The sequence below is a fragment of the Struthio camelus genome, chromosome 16 (assembly GCF_040807025.1).
Source record: "Struthio camelus isolate bStrCam1 chromosome 16, bStrCam1.hap1, whole genome shotgun sequence".
Taxonomy (NCBI): domain Eukaryota; kingdom Metazoa; phylum Chordata; class Aves; order Struthioniformes; family Struthionidae; genus Struthio; species Struthio camelus.
Window position 1 is genome coordinate 20,443,829 of NC_090957.1, and position 24,586 is coordinate 20,468,414.

The 24,586-nt window shown below is 66.3% G+C and overlaps 1 protein-coding gene across 8 annotated transcripts; it reads right to left on the bottom strand.

Annotated features, from left to right (window-relative positions):
* Positions 1 to 768: 768 nt before the first annotated feature.
* On the bottom strand, positions 769 to 23,173 carry HNF1B (HNF1 homeobox B). Of its 8 annotated transcripts, none has more exons than XM_068910191.1 (9): positions 22,668 to 23,122; positions 16,838 to 17,037; positions 15,451 to 15,637; positions 14,883 to 15,124; positions 7,436 to 7,599; positions 5,127 to 5,259; positions 4,440 to 4,631; positions 3,795 to 3,913; positions 769 to 1,495 (listed from the first exon to the last, which is right to left on the bottom strand). In XM_068910191.1, the coding sequence occupies exons 1-9, from the start codon at positions 23,009 to 23,011 to the stop codon at positions 1,475 to 1,477; spliced, it is 1,602 nt and encodes a 533-aa protein (XP_068766292.1). In that variant the 5' UTR covers positions 23,012 to 23,122; the 3' UTR covers positions 769 to 1,474. The 8 variants fall into 8 exon arrangements, with proteins under 8 accessions (XP_068766292.1, XP_068766291.1, XP_068766287.1 ...); XM_068910190.1 differs by having other exon boundaries at positions 5,127 to 5,262; XM_068910186.1 differs by having other exon boundaries at positions 15,451 to 15,715.
* Between the last annotated feature and the right edge of the window lie 1,413 nt (positions 23,174 to 24,586).

Sequence of the window (24,586 nt, forward strand, 5' to 3'; positions counted from 1 at the left end):
ATACCCTCCGCCTGCTACTGAAGGACGAGCTGCTCTGTCCCTAGAGGTTTACTACGGGGCTAACTGCAGGGCTGCGATCCTCTTCCAAGGAAGCCGAAACAGACCCTGACTCTCCTGCTGGAAGGAATCGGAAAGGAGACAGCGGTTACGTGCCGTGAGCCTGCGGCCCCTGCTCGGGAAGGGCGCTCGCCGCAGCCCCGCAGCGCCGCGGGGCACGGCGCGCCGCCCGCTCCCGGGCCCCTCGCGCCTCCGCACGCGGGGCGGCTGCGGGCTGCGCGGGGAGGACGGCGACGACAGCACCCGCTTCGCCGGCGGGGCCGGAGGCAACGAGGCTCGCCATCAGCCCGCTCGCGGCCGAAAAAGAAGCCGCCTATACAGGCCGGGCAGCGGGCAGGAGAGGAGGCGGTGGTCGGGCTCCCCACCCCTTCCCAAGGGGCAGGAGGAGGAGGAGGAAGGCGGGTGCCCACCCGGCTCTGAGGAAGGTCCCACCAGCTCGCCCCAGGGCGCAGCAGCGAGCGCTGCAGCCGCACCCCAGCACCGCAGAAGCCAAAACCTTTCCGGCGGGCTGCTTTCAACAGGGCTCTCGCCGGCCCATCGCCGAGCGCCGGCGCAGGGCAGAGCCCTCGGCAGCCAGCCGCCCGCTCCCGCGGCCCGGCCCCGCGGCCCTTGGCCCGGCCTCGCGCAGAGCGACGCCACCCATCCCGAGCGGCGGCACGGCCCCGGGAGCTCATTCGTTTACAGCAAGAGGAGATATACAAAACGAAAACTATGCTCAGCTCTGACCTTTACCAAAAAAAAAAAAAAAAAAAAAGAAAGAGAGAGAGAGAGTGAGAGAAGAGGTTTGGGAATAATATATACAGGTGGGGGAATTGCACTTAATTACAGTAGTTTACATCCATTGGACAAAATTCACCTCTTTTATATAAATCTCTATGTAGAGGAGATGGGGAGGGGCCAAGGTGGAGCAGGCTGTACCTATATTTACAGTTTAACTGGCTCAGTTCAACAGCACATGCAACTCCTCCTTCCGCACGCCAAGTAACAGCTCCAAGTCCCTCTCAGTCCTTTGGGTGAAGGAGTATAACTTAAATATTATTGATCTTCCCCTTCTGCCAGTTCTCAGTACAGTTTGTTCCTATTTTCTCAGGAGAGCCAATGGCCTCTTCGAAGGCAAATACTTAAGAGAAAAATCCTCAAGACACGTCTTGGAAATACTGCGTGGAGGGGAGGAGCGGCGCCGTCCCCGGGCAGGCACCTCGCGAAGACGGGCTGGTCCCCGGCGGTTCCTCTGGACTCCCCGGCTCAGTCTGGGCTTAACGGGCTTCTCGCGGCGGCGGCGGCGGCGGCGGCGGCGGTGCTAGGCAAGCTGGCCGAGCTTGGCCAGGGCAACCCCCGCTGGCTCGTGGGGCGCCCGTGGGACGTGGTGGAAAATCCGGTCCGGTTGCTAGGTGCAAAGCAAGTGAAGTGTGGAGCATCACCAGGCTTGCAGGGGACACTAGGAGAGAGGCGAGAGAGGCAGGAGCGGTGACCGGCCGGGCCGGCGGCACCTATCGCAGCCGGCGGCCACGGTGGCCGGCCGCCGGCCCGCCCGACCTCCACCCACGGGCTCACCCACCCCCAGAGCGGCCGCGGTGGGAAAACGCTTCCCAAGCCAGGTATTGCCTCCCCCCCCCCCCAAAAAAAAAAAAAAAAAGGGCCTGTTCGTGCCCAGCCTCTTGGAGAAATTGTTCCACGGCAGCTCGCGCACCTCAGTAGTGCTGCCAAGAGCAGCCGAGCGTGAGGCGCTCTGCTGAATAAATGAGGTCACGCAAGGCGGGCAGCGCTCGGGCTGGCAGCGGGGGCCCGTCACGGGCCAGCGCCCGCTGCCGTCCCCTCCGGGGAAGGAGCCGAGCCCTGCCCGGCGCCCGCGTCGCTCCCGCCGGCCGGCGCGGGAGCGGCGACGCTGGCGCCCGAGGCTTCGCCCGGCGCCCGGCTCGGCCGCCGCCGCCGCGTGCGCGGGAGGCGCCCGGAGCTGCCCCGTGCCCGCCGCCTCTCCCCCTTCGCTCTGCCCCGCGCTCCCTGCCTCTTGTCGCCCTCCCGAAGGGCGCCGAGCGCCCGAGGGCTGCGCGGCACGGCGCAGCCGCCCACCGCTCTTTTGGCAACGTCGTTCAGCGCCGCCTGCATCCCGCGTCTTGCCGGGCCGGGCGGGAGGATCCGCGCCGCCGCGCTGCCGAGCGGGGCCGGCCGGGGACGCAGCGCCGGCGGCGGCCTTGCCGGCTGCAGCCAACGGCAAGAGCGGTGGCGGGGAGATGAGGAGACGCCGGGAGCCCCCCGCCCGCCAGGGAAGGGCCCGCGCAGCTCTCGGCTGTTTGCTCACGTAATAAAAATGGCGGCTGGGCCTAAAGCGTAGCCGGAGGAGCGGGGAGCCGTTTGCCCCTTCCACGTCTGAACGACAACATCTGATAAGCGAGCGGCAGCACCGGGCTCCCTTCAGAGGTGCTGCCCGGGGCACGCCGGTTTAAGGTCTGCAGGCAAACCCCTGCGCCGAACGGCGGCGGCGAGAAGGTGGAAAGGAAGCTGGCAACTCCCGGCCGCGCTCTCTCTGCCTTCCCCGGGTGTCGTCGCGTGCAGGGGGCCGCGCCGGGCCTGACGGCCCGATCGCAGCGGCTCCGGCCTCGCGGAGCCCTTGGGGGACGCAACCGCATTTGCTGCGCCCCTTCCTGTAGCATTTAACTCTCTCCTCTTGCTAACAGAACAGTTTAAAGAAGAGATTTTCAGAGATGCTGCATAGGAGGGGGGAAAAGAAAAAAAAAAAAGTCTGCAGCCTTGGCTCAAAGGCTCGCGGTGCCTGCCGAGCAGGAGGAGAAGGGGTCTGCGCGCCGCGCTCGGGCTCGGGGGGGACGGCTGGCGGCGCTGCCTTGTTGCCTCCGCTTTTAATTACGACCTTCTCTGTTCTAACGAAAGGCAAGAAAGCGGGAGGGAGGGAGGAGGAGGAGGAGGAGGAGCGCTGACTTCCTCGGGCCGCTCTGCTTCAAGGTAGGCTGATCACCGCCCGGCCGGGGCGGCAGCTCGCGTCAGGCGCGGCGACCGGCCTCGCGGGTACCCTCACGCGCCGGTTCGATTAGGGGGACGTTTCCTGTGCTTGGAGGGCTTGTTCCAACAAGCGAGCATCAAAGTCAGCCAGTGGTGGGGGCGGCATAATTAATCAGGGGAGCGGTTCGGGCTGAACGCACACCAGATGGATTGATAAAGCCTTTCAAAGGAAATGGCCTGCCGGAGGAGCGCGGCTGCGCCTGGCTGCCTCGCGGATGGAGACCGGTGGGCGAAGGGGGCTCGCCGCGCGCTCCTGGGAGCGGGGACCCCGCCGGAGCGGCGGTGCCGGGCGCCCGGCCGTCCCCTCTCCCCGTTGCTCTCGTTTGCAGCCCAGCCCCTGCCTTCGCCCCCGGGCGCCGGTGCCAGCGACGTCCCACCGTAATTCCGCGCTGTATTTACTCTACCGCCATTGCCGACATTTTTTTCCTTTCCCCCGTCAAACTCGGCAAGAAAGTTTATCTGAAAACAAGTTCAAGGCTCCTCTCTTATTTATCTAGCAATCAATAAGGGCCACATATTTCCCACAGTCCCCAGAGCTGGCTTTTAAAAGAGGACTATTGTCTGGGGAGGGTCTGGCGCACCTGACGCGAGCCAGGATCCGGTGCACCGAGGGGCAGGTAAAGATTTACAGGCGGGGAGGAAGCGGGGGCGACGCCGGAGCGCTGGCCCGGCTCGCGCCCCCCCTTCGCGCCCGCGCTCGCACCCGCCCGCGCCGGCCGTACCTGCTTACTGGAAGACATATTGGTCAAAGTACTGATGCTGCTGGTGTCGGTCACCACCATCGCCGACGGGAAGCGGGAGGTGTGGGAATACTGGGGAGGCTCCTGCTTGTGCGCGTACACTGCGGGGAGGGAGGAGAGCAGCCGCGGTCACAGAAAAGCCACCCGCCGCCGTCGTGCACAGCAAATGCTGGGCTGCAGCGTGTTGCGGGGCATTACGGGGAAATTAATATCCCTGGGACGTAGGTGAGATAAGGCAGGTCATGGAAATAAGCAGCGAGGGCAGTACAGAAAGAAAAAGCAACGTTCGGGCCAGAGGAAACGGCAGAAACCTTGAGCCATGCGTCGGGGGGCAGAGAGTCAAATCTCGCTTCGGACAGGAAGCTATTTCACAACTAAAAACGTTTTCCCCTTTTTTCGTTTTGACCAAAGATTCTGCTTCTCGCCCCAGCCGGGGGCGAGCGGAGCGCGGAGGGGGGGACGGCGCGGCGGCCCGGGCACGGCGAGCCGGCACCACGGCCGCGCGGCGACGCCAGGCTGGCTCGGCCGGGGACGCGCCGGGGCCCCCACGGCACGGAGGGGGGGGCCCGGCTGGGCGGCGAGAGGAGGCAGCGAGCGGATTGTGGGGACCCCGGCCCGGACCCTTACTGTGCGAGTTCTGCAGCTGCGTCACGGTGGCCATGAAGGGCTGCTGCGCCATGTGGCTGGGCGACTGCTGCATGAGCGGCTGCTGGTGCGGGCTGTGCAGCTGCTGGGAGAACTGCACGGGCTGTAACGCTGCCAAGCTTCCGGCAACGCTGTTGATAACGGGCACGCTCTGCGCCTGCGAAGTGTTCAGGCCTGGGAGACGGGAGAGAGCAAAACCGGCACGGGGACGTCAGCGCCGGCAGAGGCGCAGCGGGCTCCCAGCAGCCGCTGCCCTCCGCGCACGCTCGAGAAGAAGCAAACCCACAAGGCCACCGATGGGGTGGTGACGCCAGACCTCCGCTGACCTCCTCTTCTGCACAGAGTCACGGCAGGACCCAGGGCCAAGTATGAGAGAGGCAACGGCAAAAGTCCCCGCTGCCCCGGGAGAAGGAGCCGCCTGGGCGAGCACCCAGCACCCGTCGCATCCCTTGCGGCACGGGGTGCAAGGGGCAGGGTTTTGCTGGGCGAGCACCCAGCACCCGTCGCATCCCTTGCGGCACGGGGTGCAAGGGGCAGGGTTTCGCTGGGCGAGCACCCAGCACCCGTCGCATCCCTTGCGGCACGGGGTGCAAGGGGCAGGGTTTCGCTGGGCGAAGCGCGCACCGGCAGCAGGACCCCCACCCACGCGCGGGACGGCAGAGCACTTACTCTGTGCGATGGCCATGACGCCGGAGAGCGGGGTCATGATGAGGTTCTGGGACTGCTGCGGGTTGTGGTGGGACAAGCTGTGGATGTTGGTCAGGGTGCTCACCGGGGGCAGCCCGCCCCCCGAAACGGAGATCTGCTGGGGAACAAAGCGGGACAACCGGCGTCAGGGGCGCAGCGGACATCGGGGGCGCCCAGAAGGGTCCCAGGAGAGGGCAGCAGCTGCTCGGGCCGCCGACGCGCTGGGGCAGAGCGAGCCTTGCGTCTGACTCTGCGCCCCAGACCCTGGCTGGGACTCCTGAACAGCACGTTAATAAATAGCAAGCGCATAACGAGAGCAGCGGTGGGGAAAGGCTTTCCTGGAAAAGCTTCCAGAGATCCACCCGAGCACGGCGCTGGGGACGTGACACAGCCCCGGCGTTTGCCGTTTTGCTCCTCGAGTCCAAGCTCCTGCAGTCAGGGGGCAGCTGAGGACTCGCAACACTCATTAACTTCTAACCGTGGCTGTTACAGAGGAAAGGTGGGCAATATCAACTGTGGAAGCTAAAAAAAACCCAGAAGGTGAATAAAAGAAGGCCTCGCAGTGATTTTCTAAGTCACCACTTTTAAGGAGAAACTCCTCATGTAGGGGCCGCCGTGGGTCTGCGCGCAGCAGCGGCCGCTGCGCAGGGCACCGACCGCAGTTCGAGTCGGATGGAGCAGACCCCCTTGGCCAAAGCGAGGTCCCCGGATTTCAGGACAGCATTTGAAGGTTAGACACGTGGCAAAGTCACTCGGAGTGTGCACAAACCACTGAGACCGGTTCCCAGCGTAAAAGGGGGCTGAGACAGCACGTGAGCATTGGCCCGGCTGCACACCCCCCGTCCCACGAGCCTGCCCCGGGAGGGAAACGGGACAGTTCGCTAAGGCTCTCGCGCCGAGCAGCCCCCGCGCAGGCTGCAGCGGCATCGTCAAGGCCACCGGTGACGTTTTGGGACGCTGGTCCAGGCATCTCGTTTATTCTGCGCGCGCGCTCCGACATCGCCCCAGCGCAATCGAAACAAGCCCATCCATAAATTCCACAGCGCGAGAACGAGTCATGCCGCCCTTTCCCAGCATTTCCCGCTTTCAAAGCCTCTTCGAGGTCTTTGCTCACCGGAAACCCCAGCCTCCAGCACACTCCCGTGAAATAACTTGCAAGCGCTAGCTGGCCTGGCTGCAAGCGCCCTCCCGCCGAGCCACGCGCACCTCTGCCCGGGGCGAGGCGGCGGCGGCCGGGGCCGCGGGCCGCTTCGGAGGGCGGCCGGCCGGCCGAGCCCGGCACCCGCGGCGGCCGAGCCCACGGGAACGCAAGCGGGAACCGCTGGGCTCAGCCCGGCCGCCAAGTGCCATGTTTGACTTTCGCTTTCGGCAGGAAAGAGGAGGCACGGGCCGGGCCGGGCCGGCATGCCGCCAGCCCAGCCCAGCCCAGCCCGGGCTTTATAAGCTTTTTTTCTTTTTTTTTTCGCCCTGGCCCAAACGCCGGGCCGGAGGGAGGCGCCGGGCCGAGAGCCCTCGTCCTGCTCTGCCCCGTGGCTTGTACGCCCTGGCTGCTTAGGAAAGCCCTTGCAGCGGCTCTGCGTGCGTGTCGGAGGCTGGTTTCTCTTCTCCGCACACGTGTAGAAGGGGAGAGCCAGGACCTCCGGGGCATCCAGGACCTCTGGGACCTTCAGGGCCTCCAGGACCTCCAAGGCCTCCGGGACCTCCGGGACCTCCAGGACCTCCGGGACCTCCAAGGCCTCCAGGACCTCCGGGGCCTCCAGGACCTCCAGGGCCTCCAGGACCTCCGGGGCCTCCGGGGCCGGTTCAGTGCTGCTGGCCGAAGCCCGGGGGCTGGCAGGAGCCGAGCCGAGCCGGCCGGGCAGGAGGAGAGCCCCGCTTGCAAGGAAACCCCTTGCCCGGCCGAACGCAACGCTGCGGCGGGCTGAAGGAGAAATAACGAATGAGCGTTTGATCGACGTCCGTGTCATCGGCGGGGGAAAGCAAACCCCGAGGCGCCCAGGCTGCGTTCAATCCGCCAGGCACGCAATCAATAAAAGCCGAGCGGGGCTCTGTCAGGTTTATGGGGCCGCGTTTGGAAAACACGCCGCTCCCGGCCGGGGCGCGCGGGGCCGAGCGCCGCCTTTGAGGCGGGTGGCGGGGCCGGCCGCGCGCCCGCGCCGCGGCCCGGCCCCACAAAGCGCCATTGTTCGGCGCGGGCCGCGTGTGAAACCCGCCGGCAGCGTGTTTGCTTTGCCCGCCGGGCCCTCTTATCTTATCAGCGCCGCGGCCACAATAGGGCCAGGTGTACTCACCATTTTGCCGTCAGGCGAGAGCAAACCGTGGCCCGGGTCCAAGGCGGCCGGGGAGACCTGCTGCAGCACGGCCTGGCTGGTGGTCACCATGGCACCGTTGCCGTGGTGGCTGATGGCCCCGGAGGATGCCGCCTCGCCGCTCGCCGCCTGGCTGTACCGCACGCCTGCAAAACAGCACGCCGGGCTGTCGCTCCGCGGCCAAGAGGCCCCGCGGTGCCGGCCCCGCGGGGCTCCCCCCGGACGCGCCGGGCAAAGGGGAAGCCCCCCCCCGCCTGCTTCCGCCACCCCGGGCACCCTCGGCACCACGCCAGCGCCGCACCAGGGCGCAACAGGCTTGGCAACGGGCAACGGGCTTCGCAAACGGGCAACAGGCTTTGCAACGGGCTCAGGGTTTGCAAACGGGCAACAGGCTTCGCTATGGGAAACGGGCTTCACAAACGGGCAATGGGCTTTGCAATGGGCTCAGGGTTTGCAAACGGGCAACGGGCTTCACAAACGGGCAATGGGCTTTGCAATGGGCTCAGGGTTTGCAAACGGCCAACGGGTTTCACAAACGGGCAACGGGCTTTGCAACGGGCTCAGGGTTTGCAAACGGGCAACAGGCTTCGCAAACGGCCAACGGGCTTTGCAACGGGCAACGGGCTTCACAAACGGGCAACGGGCTTTGCAACGGGCTCAGGGTTTGCAAACGGGCAACGGGCTTCGCAAACGGCCAACGGGCTTTGCAATGGGCTCAGGGTTTGCAAACGGGCAACAGGCTTCGCAAACGGCCAACGGGCTTTGCAACAGGCAACGGGCTTCACAAACGGGCAACGGGCTTCGCAAACAGGCAACGGGCTTCGTTATGGGCTCAGGGTCTGCAAATGGGCAACAGACTTCGCAGTGGGCTCAAGGTTTGCAAATGGGCAACAGGCTTCGCAAAGGGGCTCGGGCTCCAGCAGCGAGCGGGTGCCGGGCCCTGGCACCAGCCTCTTCCGCGGTCGCCCCCTCTCCGCAGCGCGTTTGCCACCCGCCCGCTCTCTGGAGCAGAGGAGCTGAAAGTCACAGGCTTTTAAATTTAATTGCGCATTTGAGCAATAAGCTGGGAGGGCAGGTCAGGACGGCACCCCCTCGCTTCGGCGCTGCTCTCCATCTTCTCCTCAACCCAGGCTTTTAAAATTGCAATGACAAAATTATGGTGGGAGATGCCAAACGTGCCTTTCGCAGGGCACCCGGGCCGTCCTGCAGTAGCAGCCCCCCGCAGCATCCACCTGCATCGCTCGGGCAGTAATTTGCACCAGTTTCACCCTTTGTGCAAAGCGCGGCACGTGCCCGCGGCGCCCAGACGCAGGCCCGGGCGGCCCCGGCCGCGGGGAGCTCCTGGCCATCCTGCAGCCTTCTGCCTCCGCGGCTCGGCCCGGCCCCACGGGCCCTCCCAGCGCCGAGCGGCGGCTCTCGCTCCTTCCTCGGGCCCTCCGGCAGCCGCTTCCCGCTCGACACGTGTGTGATTAACAGATTCCCGCAGGAAGGCAGAAGAGCGGCCGGCGCAAACGTCCCCGCCGGGTCGCAGCCCGCCGCCGCCAGGGAGCGGAGCCTGGCTCGCGCGCAGCTCTTCAATACAAATATATTTAATTTGGCTAAAAAGCCTCGCACTGATAACCATATGATCAGCCATGTGTCATGGAAAGGCATCCAGAGATCACAAATAATTAACTGAGGAAAACCCGCTGGGAACAAAAGCGCCTTTTACAGGGCTGCCCCGCCAGCGGCGGCAAAGCCGCTCCTCGGGGGGCCCCAGCGCCCCGGGGCTGCCCCGGCCCCCGGCACGGCCGAGAGCGGCCCGGGCCGGCGGCTGCGCGGGGCGCTGCCGAACCACGGCGCGGGGCAGCCAGGCCCTCTCTTCTCAGCGGGGTCCCGAAGAGGCGCGAGGCGCGCAGGCAGCTCCTGTCGGAAGCACAGGCCCGCCCTGGCTGCACAAGAAACGGCAAGCGCGCAGCAAAAACACGGGACTCTACAACGTGACGTTTAAGAGCTACCGAGCGAGCCTCCGCGACGCCTCCGAGCAACGCAGCCAGGGCGCAGAGCAGGGATGCCGACGTCCGAGAAGCACTAGGACAGCTTTCAATCTCTTTCGGACTCACTGAAGCTTTCAGTAAAGAAAATAAATCCGTTTCAAACCCCAAATCACGTTACGCCCATTTGAGGATGCTCACGGCTCATGAGCCAGGACTCCCAGAGTTTTGAAGCTGTCTTTGCAAACGCTGAAGTTTGAAAAGCAGATTTTCAAGCTTTCCCAGGGACAGGACGGTTCTCGCCTAAGCAACAACCGAGGCAGATTTCCCGATAATCTGATGACCGAGATTTTGGGTCTCCAGATCCCAAGGCAAAACACCGCGCTCTCTCGACGAGGGCTTCGCTCCGCAGGAGGAGGCCAGGGCCCGACGCCAGGGTGCCGGGCGCCGCGGGGCAGAGGCCGCCCGGCCCCGACGCGGCTGTCTCGAGACCTGTCGGGAAGCAGCAGCCCTCCCGGCTGGCTTTTTCCCATTCCTAGAATGGGAGAGCTGCTGCTGTTATCTGTACGCCCTCGAAGCTGGGCTGGATTTTGGCTCACTGGATAACTAGCTTTGGGAAACCAGGACCTGGTACAGTTATCGCTGCCAACAGAGCCCCCCAGCCAGGTTTTTCGGAAAACGTCTCCTAAATCAGCAAACAGCCCCGGTCCGCAGGGCGGCGGGGGCAGAGCATCATCCCGCCGCCGGAGCGGGAGGGGAGGCAGCGCGGCGGCAGCCCCCCGGCCGCGGGATTCCCAGCAAACCTGGCCCAAATCCTTCCAACGGGTAACTAACATTTGGCCCCGCTCGGCGGGCTCTCATTTTCGGGGAGCCCTGCAAGCCAGCCGTCCGCTCGGGAGGCGCCCGGGAACGGAGACGCGTGCGACCCCTCTCCGTCTCCAACCCGCGCGGGACCGGCCGGCACCTCCGGGCGCTGCCGGCGGTCTCCGCTGTCCGCGCCACGACGTCGAGGTTTCCTCGCAGCCGCCGGAGACCTTTACGACCCGGCCCGAGGTCACGGTTTACGGGGCGGCCGCTATTGAAGCCCCGACGGGGCGGTCCCCCGCCGGCGCTCGGGCGCTGCCGCAGCTCCACGCGGCTGCCGGCACGGCCGTTCCTCCGCCGCCGCCTCTCCCCTCCAGCCCTGGCACCGCAACCCGCACGCGAACCGCGGCACAGCCTGCGCTTTCTAAGGCTTTTTTTTTTTTAACTGGAGCTACAGCCCTAATATAAGAGTGTGTGTATTGGAGCCGGGTAGTGTGCGGCCCCCCGGCTGCGCGGCCCGCGGAGCCGTTCACCGCTCTCCCGTCCTTCCAGGCAGGGGGTCCCGATCGCTGCGTTTCGGCGGCCGCGATCCCCGCGGGCCTCGGCCGGCCGCAGAGCCGCTCCGTCACCTCCCGCGCGGGACCGGCTGCTGCAACGCCTGCAGAGCCGCGACGTCCCCGTGCCGCCGCGCGCGGCGCCAAGCCGCCCCCAGGCCGCCGGCCGGGGCGAGAGCGGCCCGAACCCCCGCGCGAGCTGCAGCCTCGTGCCGTGCCCTGGGAAGCGCGGTCCCCGGCAGCCGCCTCCTCCCGGCGTCCCGGCGAGCCCCAGGCCGGGGAAGAGGACGGGGCCGGCGCCAGGGCGGCGAGCGGCAGCTTCGCCCTTTCCTGCACGCCTGGCGGACCCCCCTGCCCCTTCCTTCGCGCGTGCTGCGTGCTGGTAGGCGAGAAAGCACGGAAAAAAGGCCAGAAAAATTCCCTTCTGCCTCCCTTCTGCTTCCTGCCTTCAAATCCCTAGATTTTCATCCCGTTTCCTTGGCAGGAAAAGCGATGAAGCAGCTCGGGTCTCCTCTGACTCAAACCGTATTCAGCTGCAGGGCTGCAAACCTGGTGTTTTTTAAGGTACTCGCCGTGCAGCAGCCCCAGCGCTCGCCCTGCTCCAGCAGCGGCAGCATCCCGAGGAGCCGCTTGCAGCCTCGGGAACGGCGGGCACGGCCCACGCCGCCGCTGCCGCCCGGCCCCGAGCGCATCCCGAGCGCCGGCTCGGCTGGCCGCCCCGGCTGCCCCGCGGAGCCCCCCCGGGGCTCGCAGCGCCGTCCAGCCCGGGGGGCCGACGGGCCCCTCCGACCCTTCAAACTTGAGGGCCGAGATTTGCTTTTTGGGCTGCCACTCAAATTGTCTCTAAAGTGTTAACCTTGCTAAGTTACGGAGGGGCATAGTTTATATCCATTATAAACGTGTTTATTGGGACTGGACCCTCCCATTCTGCTGCGGTCGTAAAGCCCTAATTACCCTCCATAAAACCCGCAAAAGCCTCTAACAGCGCCCTGCACTGACATAGCAGGACAATGGGCACAACAGTAAAACGTTACAGCGGCTGCCGGAGGACTACAATCAGGACCAGCGTACGTAGCCCAAGGCTACCAAAGAGCAGCTTGCAAGGTCCAGATATAAACTGAAGCACCTCTGGGCTGAGGCTTTATGGACAGGCCTTTAAAAAAAGAAAAGAAAAGAAAAGAAAAGAAAAAAAAAGAAAAGAAAAGAAAAGAAAAGAAAAGAAAAGAAAAAGATCCGAACTGCCTTCTCCATTCAGGAAGAATTCCAGGGACGGACCAGAGTCATTTATATACATATATATATATGTCTACGTCTGCAGCTATAACTAAAAACGTACAAATAACGTCCATCCACAGAGCCGTATGGATGAGCATCCTCAAGTGGCTGTGATGTGATTTGGGGCGGGAGGCCCGGCGGCGGCGGCGCCGCGCGGAGCTGCGCCCTCCCGGCCCCTTTGTATGCAGCCCGGGGCTATCGCGGGCGGCCGAGCGCCCGGGGCTCCACGTCCGTTAATCTCATCAATGCGCTGATTGTCTTCAGGGCTCTTGAAGATAAAAATGGCATAAGCCAGAGTCTGCGGCATGGCACCGAGCGAGCAAGATAAAGCGCAGCGTGACCTTCAAATCAAACAGAGATCACTGATAATGCCCTGTAGGAAGGGAAAAGTCCAGAGTCAGAGCGAAGCCTCTGAAACCGGCTCTCAGGTATTTGCCCCCAAAGAGTTAAGTTAAAATAGTTTAAGACCGCAGGCGGAGGTTGGACAGATGGATCCCCAAGAAGAGGTAGCGGGGATGCTTATTTTGGTTTTGGCAGCTATTCCCTGCGCTCCCGGCATTCATCGCCCTCCGCCGCAGGCGCCGCTCCCTCCCTCGAGGCGCGAAGGCGCTGCGCTGCCCGCCCGCGCACGCTTTGGCGGCTGCCTGCACCCCGTCGCTTCCGGCCGGGGACGTCACGGGGCTGCCCGAGGGGCCGTTAAGGCATTTAGTGCTCCAGACGCGGCCGCACGCGGTGCAAGGGCAGTTCACATCGCAGCACGGACGGGCGGGGAGCGGGCCGGCGAGCAGCGCGGAAAAGACGCATCCGCCTCCCCGGATTGCCCCGCACGAGGCCGGGGTGGTGCCCGGAGGCTCCTCGTCCCCCAAACCGACCCCTCTGGGGGAGAAAACCCCCCCGCTGTGGCCGAGCGCCGTCTCTGCCCATCGCCGCAGCCCCCCGGCGCCCCGCGACGCCCCGTTCCCGCGGTGCCGGCGCGGGAACCTGCCGGCGGCGCGGGCGCCCGAACCCGCTCCGCGGCCTCTCCCTGCCCGTTTCCGCCTCCTCCGCGAGCCTCAGCTCCAGCAGACGCCGGCGGGCCCCGCGCCGAGCCCTCCTGACCCGGCGGAGGGGCCCTCGGCCGCCGCCGCGGCCATCATTCCTGCCCGGCTCAAAAGGCCCCCGAAGAGGCTGTCAGCGGCCCCACAGCCGCGGCCGGCTCCTGCTGGCGGGGGCTCGGCCGCGGGAAATAAAGGCCCAGGCTTAACGGCCCTCCGGCCGCAAGATAAATGAAGGCGGCTACAGGAATTGCAGTCCGCTGCTAGAGGGAAACAAAGGCTCTCGCGGGGCGCCTGAATACGGGCTGGAAGGATGCGAGCACATCAAAGGCGACAAGGTCCGCTCAGAGCCCCCGCTTAATTGTCCATTAAGCATGCATGAGGGGGACAACGCCATGACAACGCGGGGCTGCACGCTGGTGCGTTATTGTCGAGCCGGGCGGCCGACACTGAAAACAGCTGATTTTGCTGACAATGTGCTTGTAGGGCACCTTGTAAGCAATCAGCCGGTGACGGGAGGGCGAGCGTCCGGCCGGGCCCCGGGCTGCGCGGGGCATTCCCGGGGCAGGGTCACGTCTTGGTCACCGCGGCCGGCGGCCGAGCTGCGCCCGCGCTCGCCCCGCCGGCCGCGGCCGGGCGCAGACCGAGGCCCGCGGCCGCCTCCTGGGGCGGCGAGGGGTTTCGGGCAGCGGCCAAACCTGCCGCGCGCCCGCCGAGAGCGGGGGGCTTCACCGGTGCGGCGCCCCGAGCAGCTGGTCCGCCAGGCGTCTAACGCCGAGGGATTAACTAGGGGCGGCGAGAAACTCAACCCCAGCCTCTGCGCGGCATCCAGGCAGAAGGCGTCCCCGCGCCCGTCCCCGCTGCGTCCCCCCGAAAGGCGCCGGGCGGCCGGCTGCCTCCGGCCGCGCTCCCCAGTTCGAATCGGCGCGCGAGCTGCCTGATTCGGTTTGCACAAGCCTGAAGATGAGAGCGGTGCCCGGCTGCGGCTCAGCGCTGACGCCCGGCCGCGGCCCCCTCTCCCCTCGGCCCGTCCCCTCCCCGCTGCAGCTCCCCGGGACACCGCTCCTGCTAATTTGCAACGAGCCGGGCACGCGTAACGAGCAACCGCGGGGAGATCTCCGAGCCGGGGCCGGCTGCGGGCTCCCGGCCGCGGACGCCCAGCGCCATCCCCGCGACGAGGAGGACGGTGCCTGGCCGGGGGCGGGCGACCCCGCGCTGACCGCCGCGCGCCCCGGCCGCCGTCGGTGCGCGGGCGGCAGGTAGCCACAACGGGCATTGTTCTCCGGACAATGCCGCGATGCCGCCGGCCCGCACCGCGCCGCGCCGCGCTGGCCGCGGAGCCGTCCTGCCCGCCGCCCCGCTTCCCTCTGCCCTCCTGCCGGCTCCCTCCGGCAGCCTCATCTCCCCCTTGGAGCCGCCGGGAATCCTCTGCGGATTCGCTCTCCTCGGCGCCAGCCAAACCCGACCGGCCCAAGTTTATCCTCAGCAGGGCGGACGCCAACCGGCGCACCCAGCAACACCGCGACGCGTGCGCCCCTCGGCGCTGCCGCGACCCCGCGGGACTTCAGCGGCGACCGGCGGCACCTCGTCGCCCCGTCCCCTGCGCCGAGCGGGGACACGACGTCCCGCCGGGGAGGAGCGGGTCCAGCCTGGCACGACCTATTCGGCAGCGATGGTTTGGACAAGGCAGCGGGGGAACGGTGGCGGGAGCGGAGCGGACCCGCCGGCCGCGGGAAACGGGCACCGCCGGCGCCGCGCCACGTCCCCGGCCGGCCGCGCGCACGCTCACCTGGCATTTTCCCGGGAGGCGAGGCGCTGGGCTGGTTGTGGTGGGGGGAGCCGTGGGAGAGCAGCAGGTTCATGCTGTGCGGGGGCTGGCCGGAGCTGTAGGCGTCCATGGCCAGCTTCTGGCGGAAAGCCTCCTCCTTCCGCCGGTTGGCGAACCAGTTGTAGACGCGCACCTCCGTCACCAGGTTGGAGCCCAGCCCGTGCGCCTTGGAGGGAGACACCCCTCGCTGCAGACACTCGGCCCTGCGCGGGGCAAGGGGACAGGTTGGCACGAGCCTGCCGCCGGGCAACGGGCCTCGAGCGCCGCCGAAACGGGCGGCGTTGCAAGAGCGGGCGCGTTCGGGGCCGTTCGAGCCCTTCCGAAAACCGGTCTGCTCTTTCCAAGCACGCAAGCGTTGCAAAAGCTACCCCGCTCCCGCCGGCCGCGCCGTAACGCCGTGCATCCCCTCGGCGGCGCCGGCGCGTGGATGAGCCTCCCGGGAGCCCGGCGCCGCGGGCGGTTTTGGAAACGAAAGCGCCGGGGTAAACTGGGAGACAACGGGGAGGCGGAGGCGGTGCGGCGCCATTACCTGTTGCACTCCTCCACCAAGGCCTCGCGCTCCTCCTTGCTGGGGTTTTTCTGCCGGTCGTAGGCTTGGTACAAGATTTGCTGGGAGGCCGGCCCCCACTTGAAGCGGTTGCGGCGCATCTTCTTGCTGGGGGTTTCGGCGCAGGCGTCGTCGAGCTGGCCAGCGCCCTGGTTCTGCTGATTGAACTCTGGAAAGAGAAACAGCAGCTGATCCTGACTGCTTTTGTCTGTCCTATTTCCACCACCCTGGACTGTCTGGTTGAACTCTGAAAGAGAAAGGAGCAGATGTGATGTGGCCTGTAGCCGCCGCCACTCAGAGTCACCGGCCGCGTCCGCCGCCGCGCGCAGCCCCCGTCCCCCCCGGCGCCCGCGTGCGGCAAACCCCGGCCCCCGGCTGCGGCCCCGCCGTCCGGCCGCCACGGACGGTGTCGCGGCAAGGCGATATTCCTAGCCTGGGTCTCCGCCTGCGGGTGCGGGCGCTCAGGGCAGGGCGGCTGCGAGGGTCCCCGCGTCCTGCCCCCCCCGCTCCCCCGGCCCCAGGCCGCGGCCAACGGGCTGCAGCACGCTGCGCGGCCGCTCGTGGCAAAGGCGCCTTCTCGCCGCGGCTTTGGGAGGCTTCTACTACGCTCGGTTTTGCAGGGGAAACTCTGCCCTCTTTTCCGACCGCCTCCTTGCCCTGGCGGCAACGGCGGCGGACAAGCGCAGGGCAAGGCTGGAGCAGATTCGGCCGGCTTCAGCGGCTCCAGGTGCGCCTGCAAAGCCACGGCGTTCGGGGCTAAACCCCTCGGCGCGCTTCGCAGCGCCTGGAGGCTTCAGGGCGGCAGGCGCGAGGGCTCGCGACCGGCGCGGCCCGCTCCGGACCGCGCCACGCCGACGGGTAACTCGCGGGCGGCTTCTTTTCTCTCTCTTTCCTTTTTTTGCAAGCAGTTGCAAAAAAACGGAGAGAGGGGGGGAAAAAGCGGGGCGAGGTGGGAAGCCGATCTAATCGCGTCCCTACTGGTTGCGCGCCCAGCGCTAAGGGAATACGAGCGCGCGGAGACTCAGCTGCTTCGGTGGCCTGGGGGGAACCTGCGCGCCATTGCGCGGGGACCAGGAGAGGCTCCTGCCCACTCTTCCTGCGGCTTTTACCTCTACCAAACCCGCAAGAGGACGTGGGGGAAGGGGCCAGGCAGCCCGCCCCCAGGGAAGAGACGGGATTTTTCTCCGCGCAACCGCACGACCCAGGCAAAGGGAGACCCAAGCGCCGCGGCCAGCGGGCGCCGAGGAGCCGGCACGTCCCCGCGACGCAGGGGGCAGCGGGGTCTCTTGTCGCCCCCCTCGCCCGGCCGCAGCCGCAGCCCCTTCCCGGCGCCGCCCCGGAGCCGCGAGCGCGCGAGCCGGGTACTTACGGCGGAGGATCTCCCGCTGCTTGCGGACGTACCACGTGTAGAGCGCGGCCCGCTTCTGCGTCTTCATGGGGGTGCCCTTGTTGAGGTGCTGCGAGAGGTGCGACTGGTTGAGGCCGGTGACGTCCACCACCTCCCGCTGCGGGATGTTGTGCTGCTGCATGTAGCCCTTGATCATCTTCGCCGCCCGCCAAGGGTCCTCGCTGGAGGGAAAGGGAGGGTGAGCGCCCCGCCGGCGAGAACGCCCGGCCGCCGCTTCTTCCAGCCCCGGACACCCAGGAGTTCACGGCTAGCGGGCTGCCTCCCCCCGCCCGAGCCCGCAGCTCATTTCGGAAGGGCACAAAACCCCACGGCCACGTCCTCCCGCCAGGCCAAGCACCTCCTTGTCCCGACTACGGAGCAGAGCCCGGAAAAACAACTGCCTGCCGGGGCCGGGGAGCAGGGCGGGCTCGGGTCCGGCCGCCGCGCCTCGGAGGGGCCGGGCCCCCCCCGGGGAAGGGACAAGGCCCCGAGCATCCCCCCGGCGGGCGCCGAGCACTAATGGACGCTCGCAAAGCGCTTCCAGGTCCTCGAGGGGGAAACGCAACCCGTTCGGCAATTGCCGCCCTTGCAGCTATCCTGCTCACGACAATTTTTCCCTTCAAAGAGATGCACGCATGGCTGCGATATATATACACATACATATACATATATATATACAGGAAGACCACAGCGGCTGTTTCTCTCTAATTTTGCAACGCCGGGGACGCTTTGCCGGCCCCTGCTCTAGGCCGCGCCATCGGCGTTAGGGAGCGGCGGCGCGGCCCCGCGCTCGCCTCCGAGCCGGGCGCGCTCTGCCCGGGACCCCGCGGGAGCGAGCGCCGGCCGAGCCCGCCGCCCCACCTCCCGGCACCCTCCTTCCCCGGCGCTTGGAAAAAGGACGCGGCGGCAACAGGACGGGCAAGTTCATAAATCTCAGCCCTGGCAACGCGAGCGGGAGCTGGTGAAAGCTCTCCGGGGAGGAACGGCCGGCCCTCCCAAAAAGTCCCGCTCCACAAAGATCGCCCTTTCCCCGGGCTCCCACGTCCCGCGGCGGCGGCTTCCTTCCATCCCCAGTGCCTGCAGGAATAATCACCCAAGAACCTCAACATTCGTTTAAAAGAGACCCTGTTTCCAGCCTTCTCACGAGAGCCGTTTACAAGCTGCTCGTAGGGAAAAGACTCCGAGCCAGAAGGTCAAAGCAAGGGAGCAAACCCTGCACGTAAACACAAAACACTCCCCCCCTCTAATATCCCGTCAGTCCTGAATGGTTTTAAACGCTTGAATTCGGTGACATGGCTCCTGCAGGATCAAGGTGTAAAACGACTCTTTCCCTAAACCGGCCCAACCTCGGTGCCCTTGCGCTAGCGGACACCAACCCAGGGAACAAAAATAGCCAAAAATAAAAATGTTGTAGGTTGCTTTTAGATCTGCTCAACACAAATAGGCAAAGCCGGGCGAACAGGCCAATACGCTACGGCATTATTAGGATCACTGCATTTATTCTTTACTAGATGAGGGCTCTGGACTAAAAGGAAGTGCTTTAACACTGAAAAAATCAGTGTGGAACCTGAACCTGGTCACAGTTATGCACTCAAATAATGAGATATTCTAATGCTTTACTTGGAATAACCGTCCAACTGCTTTTCCAATTCATTAGTTATTCTGGATCCTTCAACTTGTCAAGGGGGAAAACCCAACAGGTAGATTTCTTACTTTTTGTCCTGAAGGCAGCGCGAAAACAAAGCAGTTTGGAACCAAAGCAAAGGTAACCGGCCACAAACAGCCCTGCTAGTAAAGGAGCACGCTTTACCGCGATCCCTGCCCCCGGGAAAGAGGGCACGGATCACCTTTGGAGATGCTGCCGTGTGCCGCCTGCGTGCAGGGGCGAGCCAGCGCCGGTGACGGGGCTCCGCGGCCCCGGCGGGCTCTGCTCGCCGTCCCTCCCGCCACGGACGGTCGGGCACCGGCGGCTTTTTCGACACGAGTAGTTGAAGGATCTTTTCCTTCCTGTACACTGAGCCCTTTGTATGGCCGCAGTCACATGGCGCCGCAGATCCGCAGGTACCCGGCTGTGCGCGCGCACACGCACCTCTCGGCACTGACTCGAGCTTTCCGCAGCGGCCCAAAGCCGGCACCGGGCTCAGCGCTACGCAGACGCAAAAGCCCCGGCCGCGAAGCTCCGCGCCGGCTGGGGGAGCCGCTCCGCGGCGGCAGCGCGCTGTCGCAGGAGAGGCGACGGGGGCCCCGAGGCGCCTGCATCCGAGCAGGAGCGGCCGCAGGATTTTGCCGCGCAGAGAAAGCCCCGGCGATGCGACCGAGGGATTTCGGAGCCCTCCGGCCTGCCCACCGCCGCGAGAGGCGACCAGGAGGCAGGAGCCAACAGCGAGAGTATTTATTAAGAAAAGATCTTTTCACCCAAAGTCCCCACGTACTCGTCCCCCGCGGGAACCGGAGCAGGCGAAACGCGCTGGACGCGGTGCCGAAGGCGGCGCTCGCCGCCCCCAAGCCGGGGGTCCGCGCGACGGCTGCTGTCACGAGGGGCTCGTGTCACCCGGCTGATTTTACCCATCACTGATTAATCATAAGTTAATAAAATAGAGCTCCGTAAAGTTTCGAAAGGCAGCTTGGCTCACAGCTAACTCAAGGGCATCGCTTCCCAGAGCTGAGCCTTCAGCCAGCGCAGCAGGGCCCGCTTCGTTTCAGGACGGCGAAACGAGTCCCTTGGGGCTTACGGACGCGGTTTCTGAACTGAAATAACATTTGGCAACGTTTTGGCTAAAAAAAAAAAAATGGGGGGGATTAGGGAAAAAAAAATCTCTGGGTTTCACTTCATTTTATCATTTGAAGAAAGGCTTCAGTTTGATATTTCCAGCATGTTTCAGACTTACGCTTTCAAAACAATTATACAGCTTCTCATTTCTGAGCAAGCTTTCTCTTTACAAGTCAACTTGACCGTATTTAAAAGGGTTAAACAACCTGAAACCAAACCCAAACATTTTGTTTCATGTTAAACAAAATGTTTGGACTTGACCCAGAATGAAACGTTTGAGTGTTTGTTTGGTTTCTTTTTTCTTTTTCTTTTTTTTTTTTTTTGGTTTACCTAAAAACCAGAGAGGAAAAGATTTTGATTCAACAAAGCCTATTTTTTGGTTCTGTCACTGCAATGAAAAATCCATTAATTGTCTAACCTTCGGGGGGGGAAGGTACGCAAAAAAACCCAGGAGCACTTTGTAATATCAGAAAAGCAGTTTATGGACCTCAGTCCGCGGTTCTTCTCCACCCTGAACTTCTACGGAAACCAACGAAAGGCTGTTTTTTCCTGCACACCAGCAACCACAAATAACTACAGCCGTGAATGCTGACCAAGAAACAGGCCTTTTGCACCCTGACCTCTGCGCGGAGGTTCAGAGCAAACCTCGGGTTTCCCATCCCGTGTCTCCCCGAGGATTCCCGCTCACCCTCTTTGTCAGCCTTGAAAACAGGTAAATACACTCAACATCCTCGGAGAAATATGCCAAGAATTTATACACATGGATTATAAAACAGGCCCTCTACATAAATGATCTATCTAATCTGCATCTCTCTGTACACACACGAAGGATTAGAGCTCGGAGGTGTGCTGCGCTCAGCGCTCACCCCTTCCCCTTTATTTCAGCCAAACCTCAGGGCGCGAGCGGGAGCGACTCCAGCCAGGCACCTCCCGCGGCCGGCGGCTTTCCCGCGCCGCCGTGCTCCGCTGCCGCCTTGTCCCACCGGTGGCCTTTGGGCACCCCTGCTCCGCAGCAGGTCCAGGAAGGGCCGCGCCGAGCCGGGCTGCCAGCCCCCAAACGGGGCCAGGCCTGCCCCAAGCGCCGCACTTCCAAACCCCTGTGGGCCACGCGAACGGGCCCGAGCTGCAGCGCCCCAGGGGAACCCCCCGCTTCCCGAGGCGCCGCCGCGCCGGGGGACGGCCGGGGGCCGCGGCTGGACGAAGGGGCGCACGCTTCGAGGGCCCGGCACCACAACAGGCGATTTCTTACTGCGGCCGCGCCGCAGGCGGGCAAGCGAGCCGGGACCACCCCGCACCCGTGAGAAGCGGGCGCGGGGCTGAGCACCCCGGGGGACAGGAGGAGCCCCAGGCCAACCCGGCCCCGGGCTCGGGCCGCTGCAGTCGGAGGCAGCCGAAGCAGAGATGGGTTTAGCCCCAGCGCGCGGCTGAAATAAATGGTTGCCGACTCCTCTCGGCCGGCTCCCTCTCCAAGTACAAAGGCCTCTCTTAGAGCAAACACCAGCTCTTTGCAAAAGGCTCCTCAGGGACATGTGCCTGCTCTTGTTTGCACCCAAGGCAAACTTTGCACAGAAACACCTGTGGGAGAGCAGCAATGCTCGGGGCAGCACCCGCTCCGCGCCCCCGGGCAGGATGTGGCCAGCGAGCAGGGTGGGAAATCAGGGACAGGGCGGGAGGCAGCAAGCAAAGGTGCGGGGCACAATGCGACCCAAGGGGTGGCGAACCCAGCTGCAAGGGCCTGCCGCAGTTTCTCCTCCGGACAGAGCCCCTTGGCAAGCACGGACGGCGGTGCCCAGCCCGGTCCCTGTCCCCGTCCACCCGCCGTCACAGGGGCCGGCCCCGGGCTGGAGCACCGCACGCACACGCCACACCGAGCCCAGCGGGGCCCCGACCCGCTCCCGAGCCCCGGCACGCCGGCAGCACGGGGGCTGCCCTGGGCCCAGAGTCTGGGCTCCGCCGGGGGCACGGGCAGCGGGGCTGAGCCCCGGCAGGCAGGATCGGTGCCGTCCTGGAGACCCCAGCCCAGCTCGGGGCGCCGCTCGCTCACTGGGGTGCAGGACAGATACAAAAATGGGACGCAGGGTGGGGGCACACAGAGGTACCTGGACCCCCCCACACACACACATACCTTACAGAGCTCCCAGCGCCCGGTTACCCCGGGCGCGCAAACTCGGGGAGCCAGGACGGCGCCGGAGCGGTCCCGCCGGGCCGGGGGCTGCTGCGCCGCGCAGCGCCCCGACGGCGGCCCCGCTGCGAGCGGCGCGGCGCGGCCCGGCACGGACGGACCCGGCTCGGCCCGGACGGACGGACCCGGCTCGGCACAGCACGGACGGACGGACAGACCCGGCTCGGCACAGCACAGCACGGCGCGGCACGGACGGACCCGGCGCGGCACAGCACGGCTTGGCCCGGCGCGGACGGACGGACCCGGCTCGGCGCGGACGGACGGACCCGGCTCGGCGCGGCTCGGACCGGCCCGGACGGACCCGGCTCAGCCCGGCCCGGACGGACCCGGCGCGGCTCGGACCGGCGCGGCTCGGCGCTGCCGGCGCAGGCAGCGGGGACCCGGCGTCCCCCCGGCCCGGCAAGGAAAGGAGCCGCCGCGTTTGGGGGTTTCCTCCTTCCCCCCTCCCCGCCTGGTTTACAACTTCGGCAATGAATAACCCGCCTCTCCGTTCGCCCTAATCGCGGCCCTTTGTGTATCTTTCTGTTGATGATTTATAGAAATAAATTAATAACACCCCGGGCTCCACGTGCTGCAGTTTATGTTTTATCTCCCGGCGCGGAGGGAGGACGGAGCCGGCGGCGGGTCCCGGCCGCAGCCCGAGCCCCCCCGGGCACCCCCCGCCGCCCGCCGCTAGCGGAGCGCCCGACGGCGCGGCGCGGCAGAGAGCCGCCTGCGGGCTCCCAGCCGGCCGGCTGCGGGGCGGCCGCGGCTCCCCCCGCGGCGGCGGGGCCGGCCGGGCCCCACGCGTGTCCGCCGCGGCCCCGGGCAGGGCAGGGCGCGGCGCGGCGCGGCGCGGCGCGGCGGCTCCCCGCCGGTACCTGATCATCCTGTCCACCTCGGCCCGCTGCTCCACGGCCTCCTCGGTGTTGAGCGCCTGCAGCTCGCGCAGGATCTGCGGCGTGTCGAAGTCGTCGCCGTCCTCGGAGCCCTCGTCGCCCGAGAGCTTGCCCTTGCCGTGCCCGTTGACGAGCGGGTGGAAGACGGGCTTGGCGTCGGGCGGCGGGCCGCCGCCGGGGGACAGCGGCAGGCTCTCCAGCTTCACGCCGAAGCTGGTGGTGGGCACCATGTCGTCCAGGGCGCGGATGAGCCCCTCCTTGGTGGCCCCCGAGCTGAGCAGGGCGCCCAGGAGCTCCTGCTGCAGGGCGCTCAGCTGGGACACCATGGTCCCGGGGCGCACGGCGGAGCGCCCCGCCGCCCCCGCAGGTCTCCCCGCCGGGGCCCTCTGCTCCGCCGGCCCCGGCCCCGGCCCCGGCCCGCCCTGCCGACACCTGCCGCTCCGCCCCGGGCTGGCGAGGCTCCTGCGGGGAGCGGGCCGCCCTCTACCAAGCCATGATCGCCTCCATTAGGCAATATACCCTATGCAAATCAGCGCCGGGAGGCCTCTCCTCCGGGAGCCGCGGGGGCGGCGGCGGCCCGGGCCCCGCGCCCCTCCCGCCCCGGCCGGCCCGGCCCCCCCGCCGCCGCCGCCGCCGCCGCCGCCGCCTTGCTGCTCCCGGCCTTTATCAGCCAAACTTGGGCTGGACTTTGCCCGCGCCAGCGGCGGCCGCCGGGAGGCCACCGGGAGGAGCGGGGCGGCCCGGCCCGGCACAGCCCGGGGCAGCGCTCCGCGCCCCGCCGCGCCCGCGGGGCCGCCGGGTGGGCAGCGGCGGTCGGGGCGCCCCGACGGCGGGGCCCGGGCGGCGGCAGCGGGAGCCGCCGGCCGCCTCCGGGGTCTCCCCGCTACCGCTCGGCAGCTGCCGCCCGTCGGGGGCCGAGGGGCTCGCCGGCAACGTCGCGACAGGGACCGCTGGCCGCGCCGGGCGTGTCGCGACAGGAGGTGATCGCCGCGCCGGGCCGCCCTGCGAGGGGACGGGGTGAGCGTGTGTCCCCCCCCCCCCCCCCGAGGGCAGAAATCCTGCCCGGCCCTGGGCGCCCGGGGTGCTCCCCCTGGGCCGGCACCGGCACCGGCACCTCCCGGTGTCCCGGCCCCGGCGGGCGGCACCGGGCTCCCCCCGAGGTCGTGGGGGGGCGGCGGCGGCGGCTTCCTGGGGGACGGGGCCCCGCGCTGAAAGAAGGGCCCGAGCCCCACATCTGGGACCCAGGAAACCCTCCCCGGTCCGGCTGGGGAGCTTTTCCTCCCCGGCGGGCCAGGACCCCCGCTCCCGGGCGGGCGCACGGCTCGGAGGGGCCGGGCCGGGTTTCCTCCGCGCCCTGGGCAGGCTCAGCCCCTGGGCAGCGCGGGCGGGCTGAGTTTTAGCTGCCTGCAGCGTGGAAGGACGCGCAGTGGTTTCGCCAGCGGGACCGTGGGTGCTCTGGGGGCACAAAGCCCCCCCTTGAGCCTGGAAAGCCTGCTGGGGGGGGTGGGAGGAGAGGACGGGTTTGGAAACGGGCAAAAAAGTGAACCCAGCCCGGCTCTGGGCTCCGAGCGCGAGTTGCTTTTTCTTGCACAATAAACACACTGAGTCCCAAAAGATCAACAAAGTCACTTAAATCAAAGCAGATACCATAAATACAAGCGAGACGCACCACCATCGCCCAGAGCAGGATGCGGCTGGACCTGGGTCCTGCAAGGGCAGCAAACCTGAAGTCTCTGCCCCTGTGACCCCCCCCCCCCCCCCCCCCAATACCAGCACAACGATTTCCTTTTGCGAGCCTGGTTTCCTACAGCTTTGGCCCGTCGGGCACCCAGACTTCAGCCCCTTCAGCTTTAAACTCCCAGGTATTCAGCCACAGCCAGACTGTTACGGGGCACCCAGAG

Bases quoted from the DNA above. Each gene is read 5' to 3' on its own strand.
- HNF1B (XM_068910192.1), bottom strand. From the start codon at position 23,011: ATGGTGTCCCAGCTGAGCGCCCTGCAGCAGGAGCTCCTGGGCGCCCTG. The intron at 4,632-5,126 runs GTAAGTGCTCTG...CCCGTCTCCCAG, and splicing joins CGTCATGGCCATCGCACAGA to GCCTGAACACTTCGCAGGCG. The intron at 1,445-3,794 runs GTACGGCCGGCG...CTTTGCACCTAG, and splicing joins ATATGTCTTCCAGTAAGCAG to CAACCGGACCGGATTTTCCA.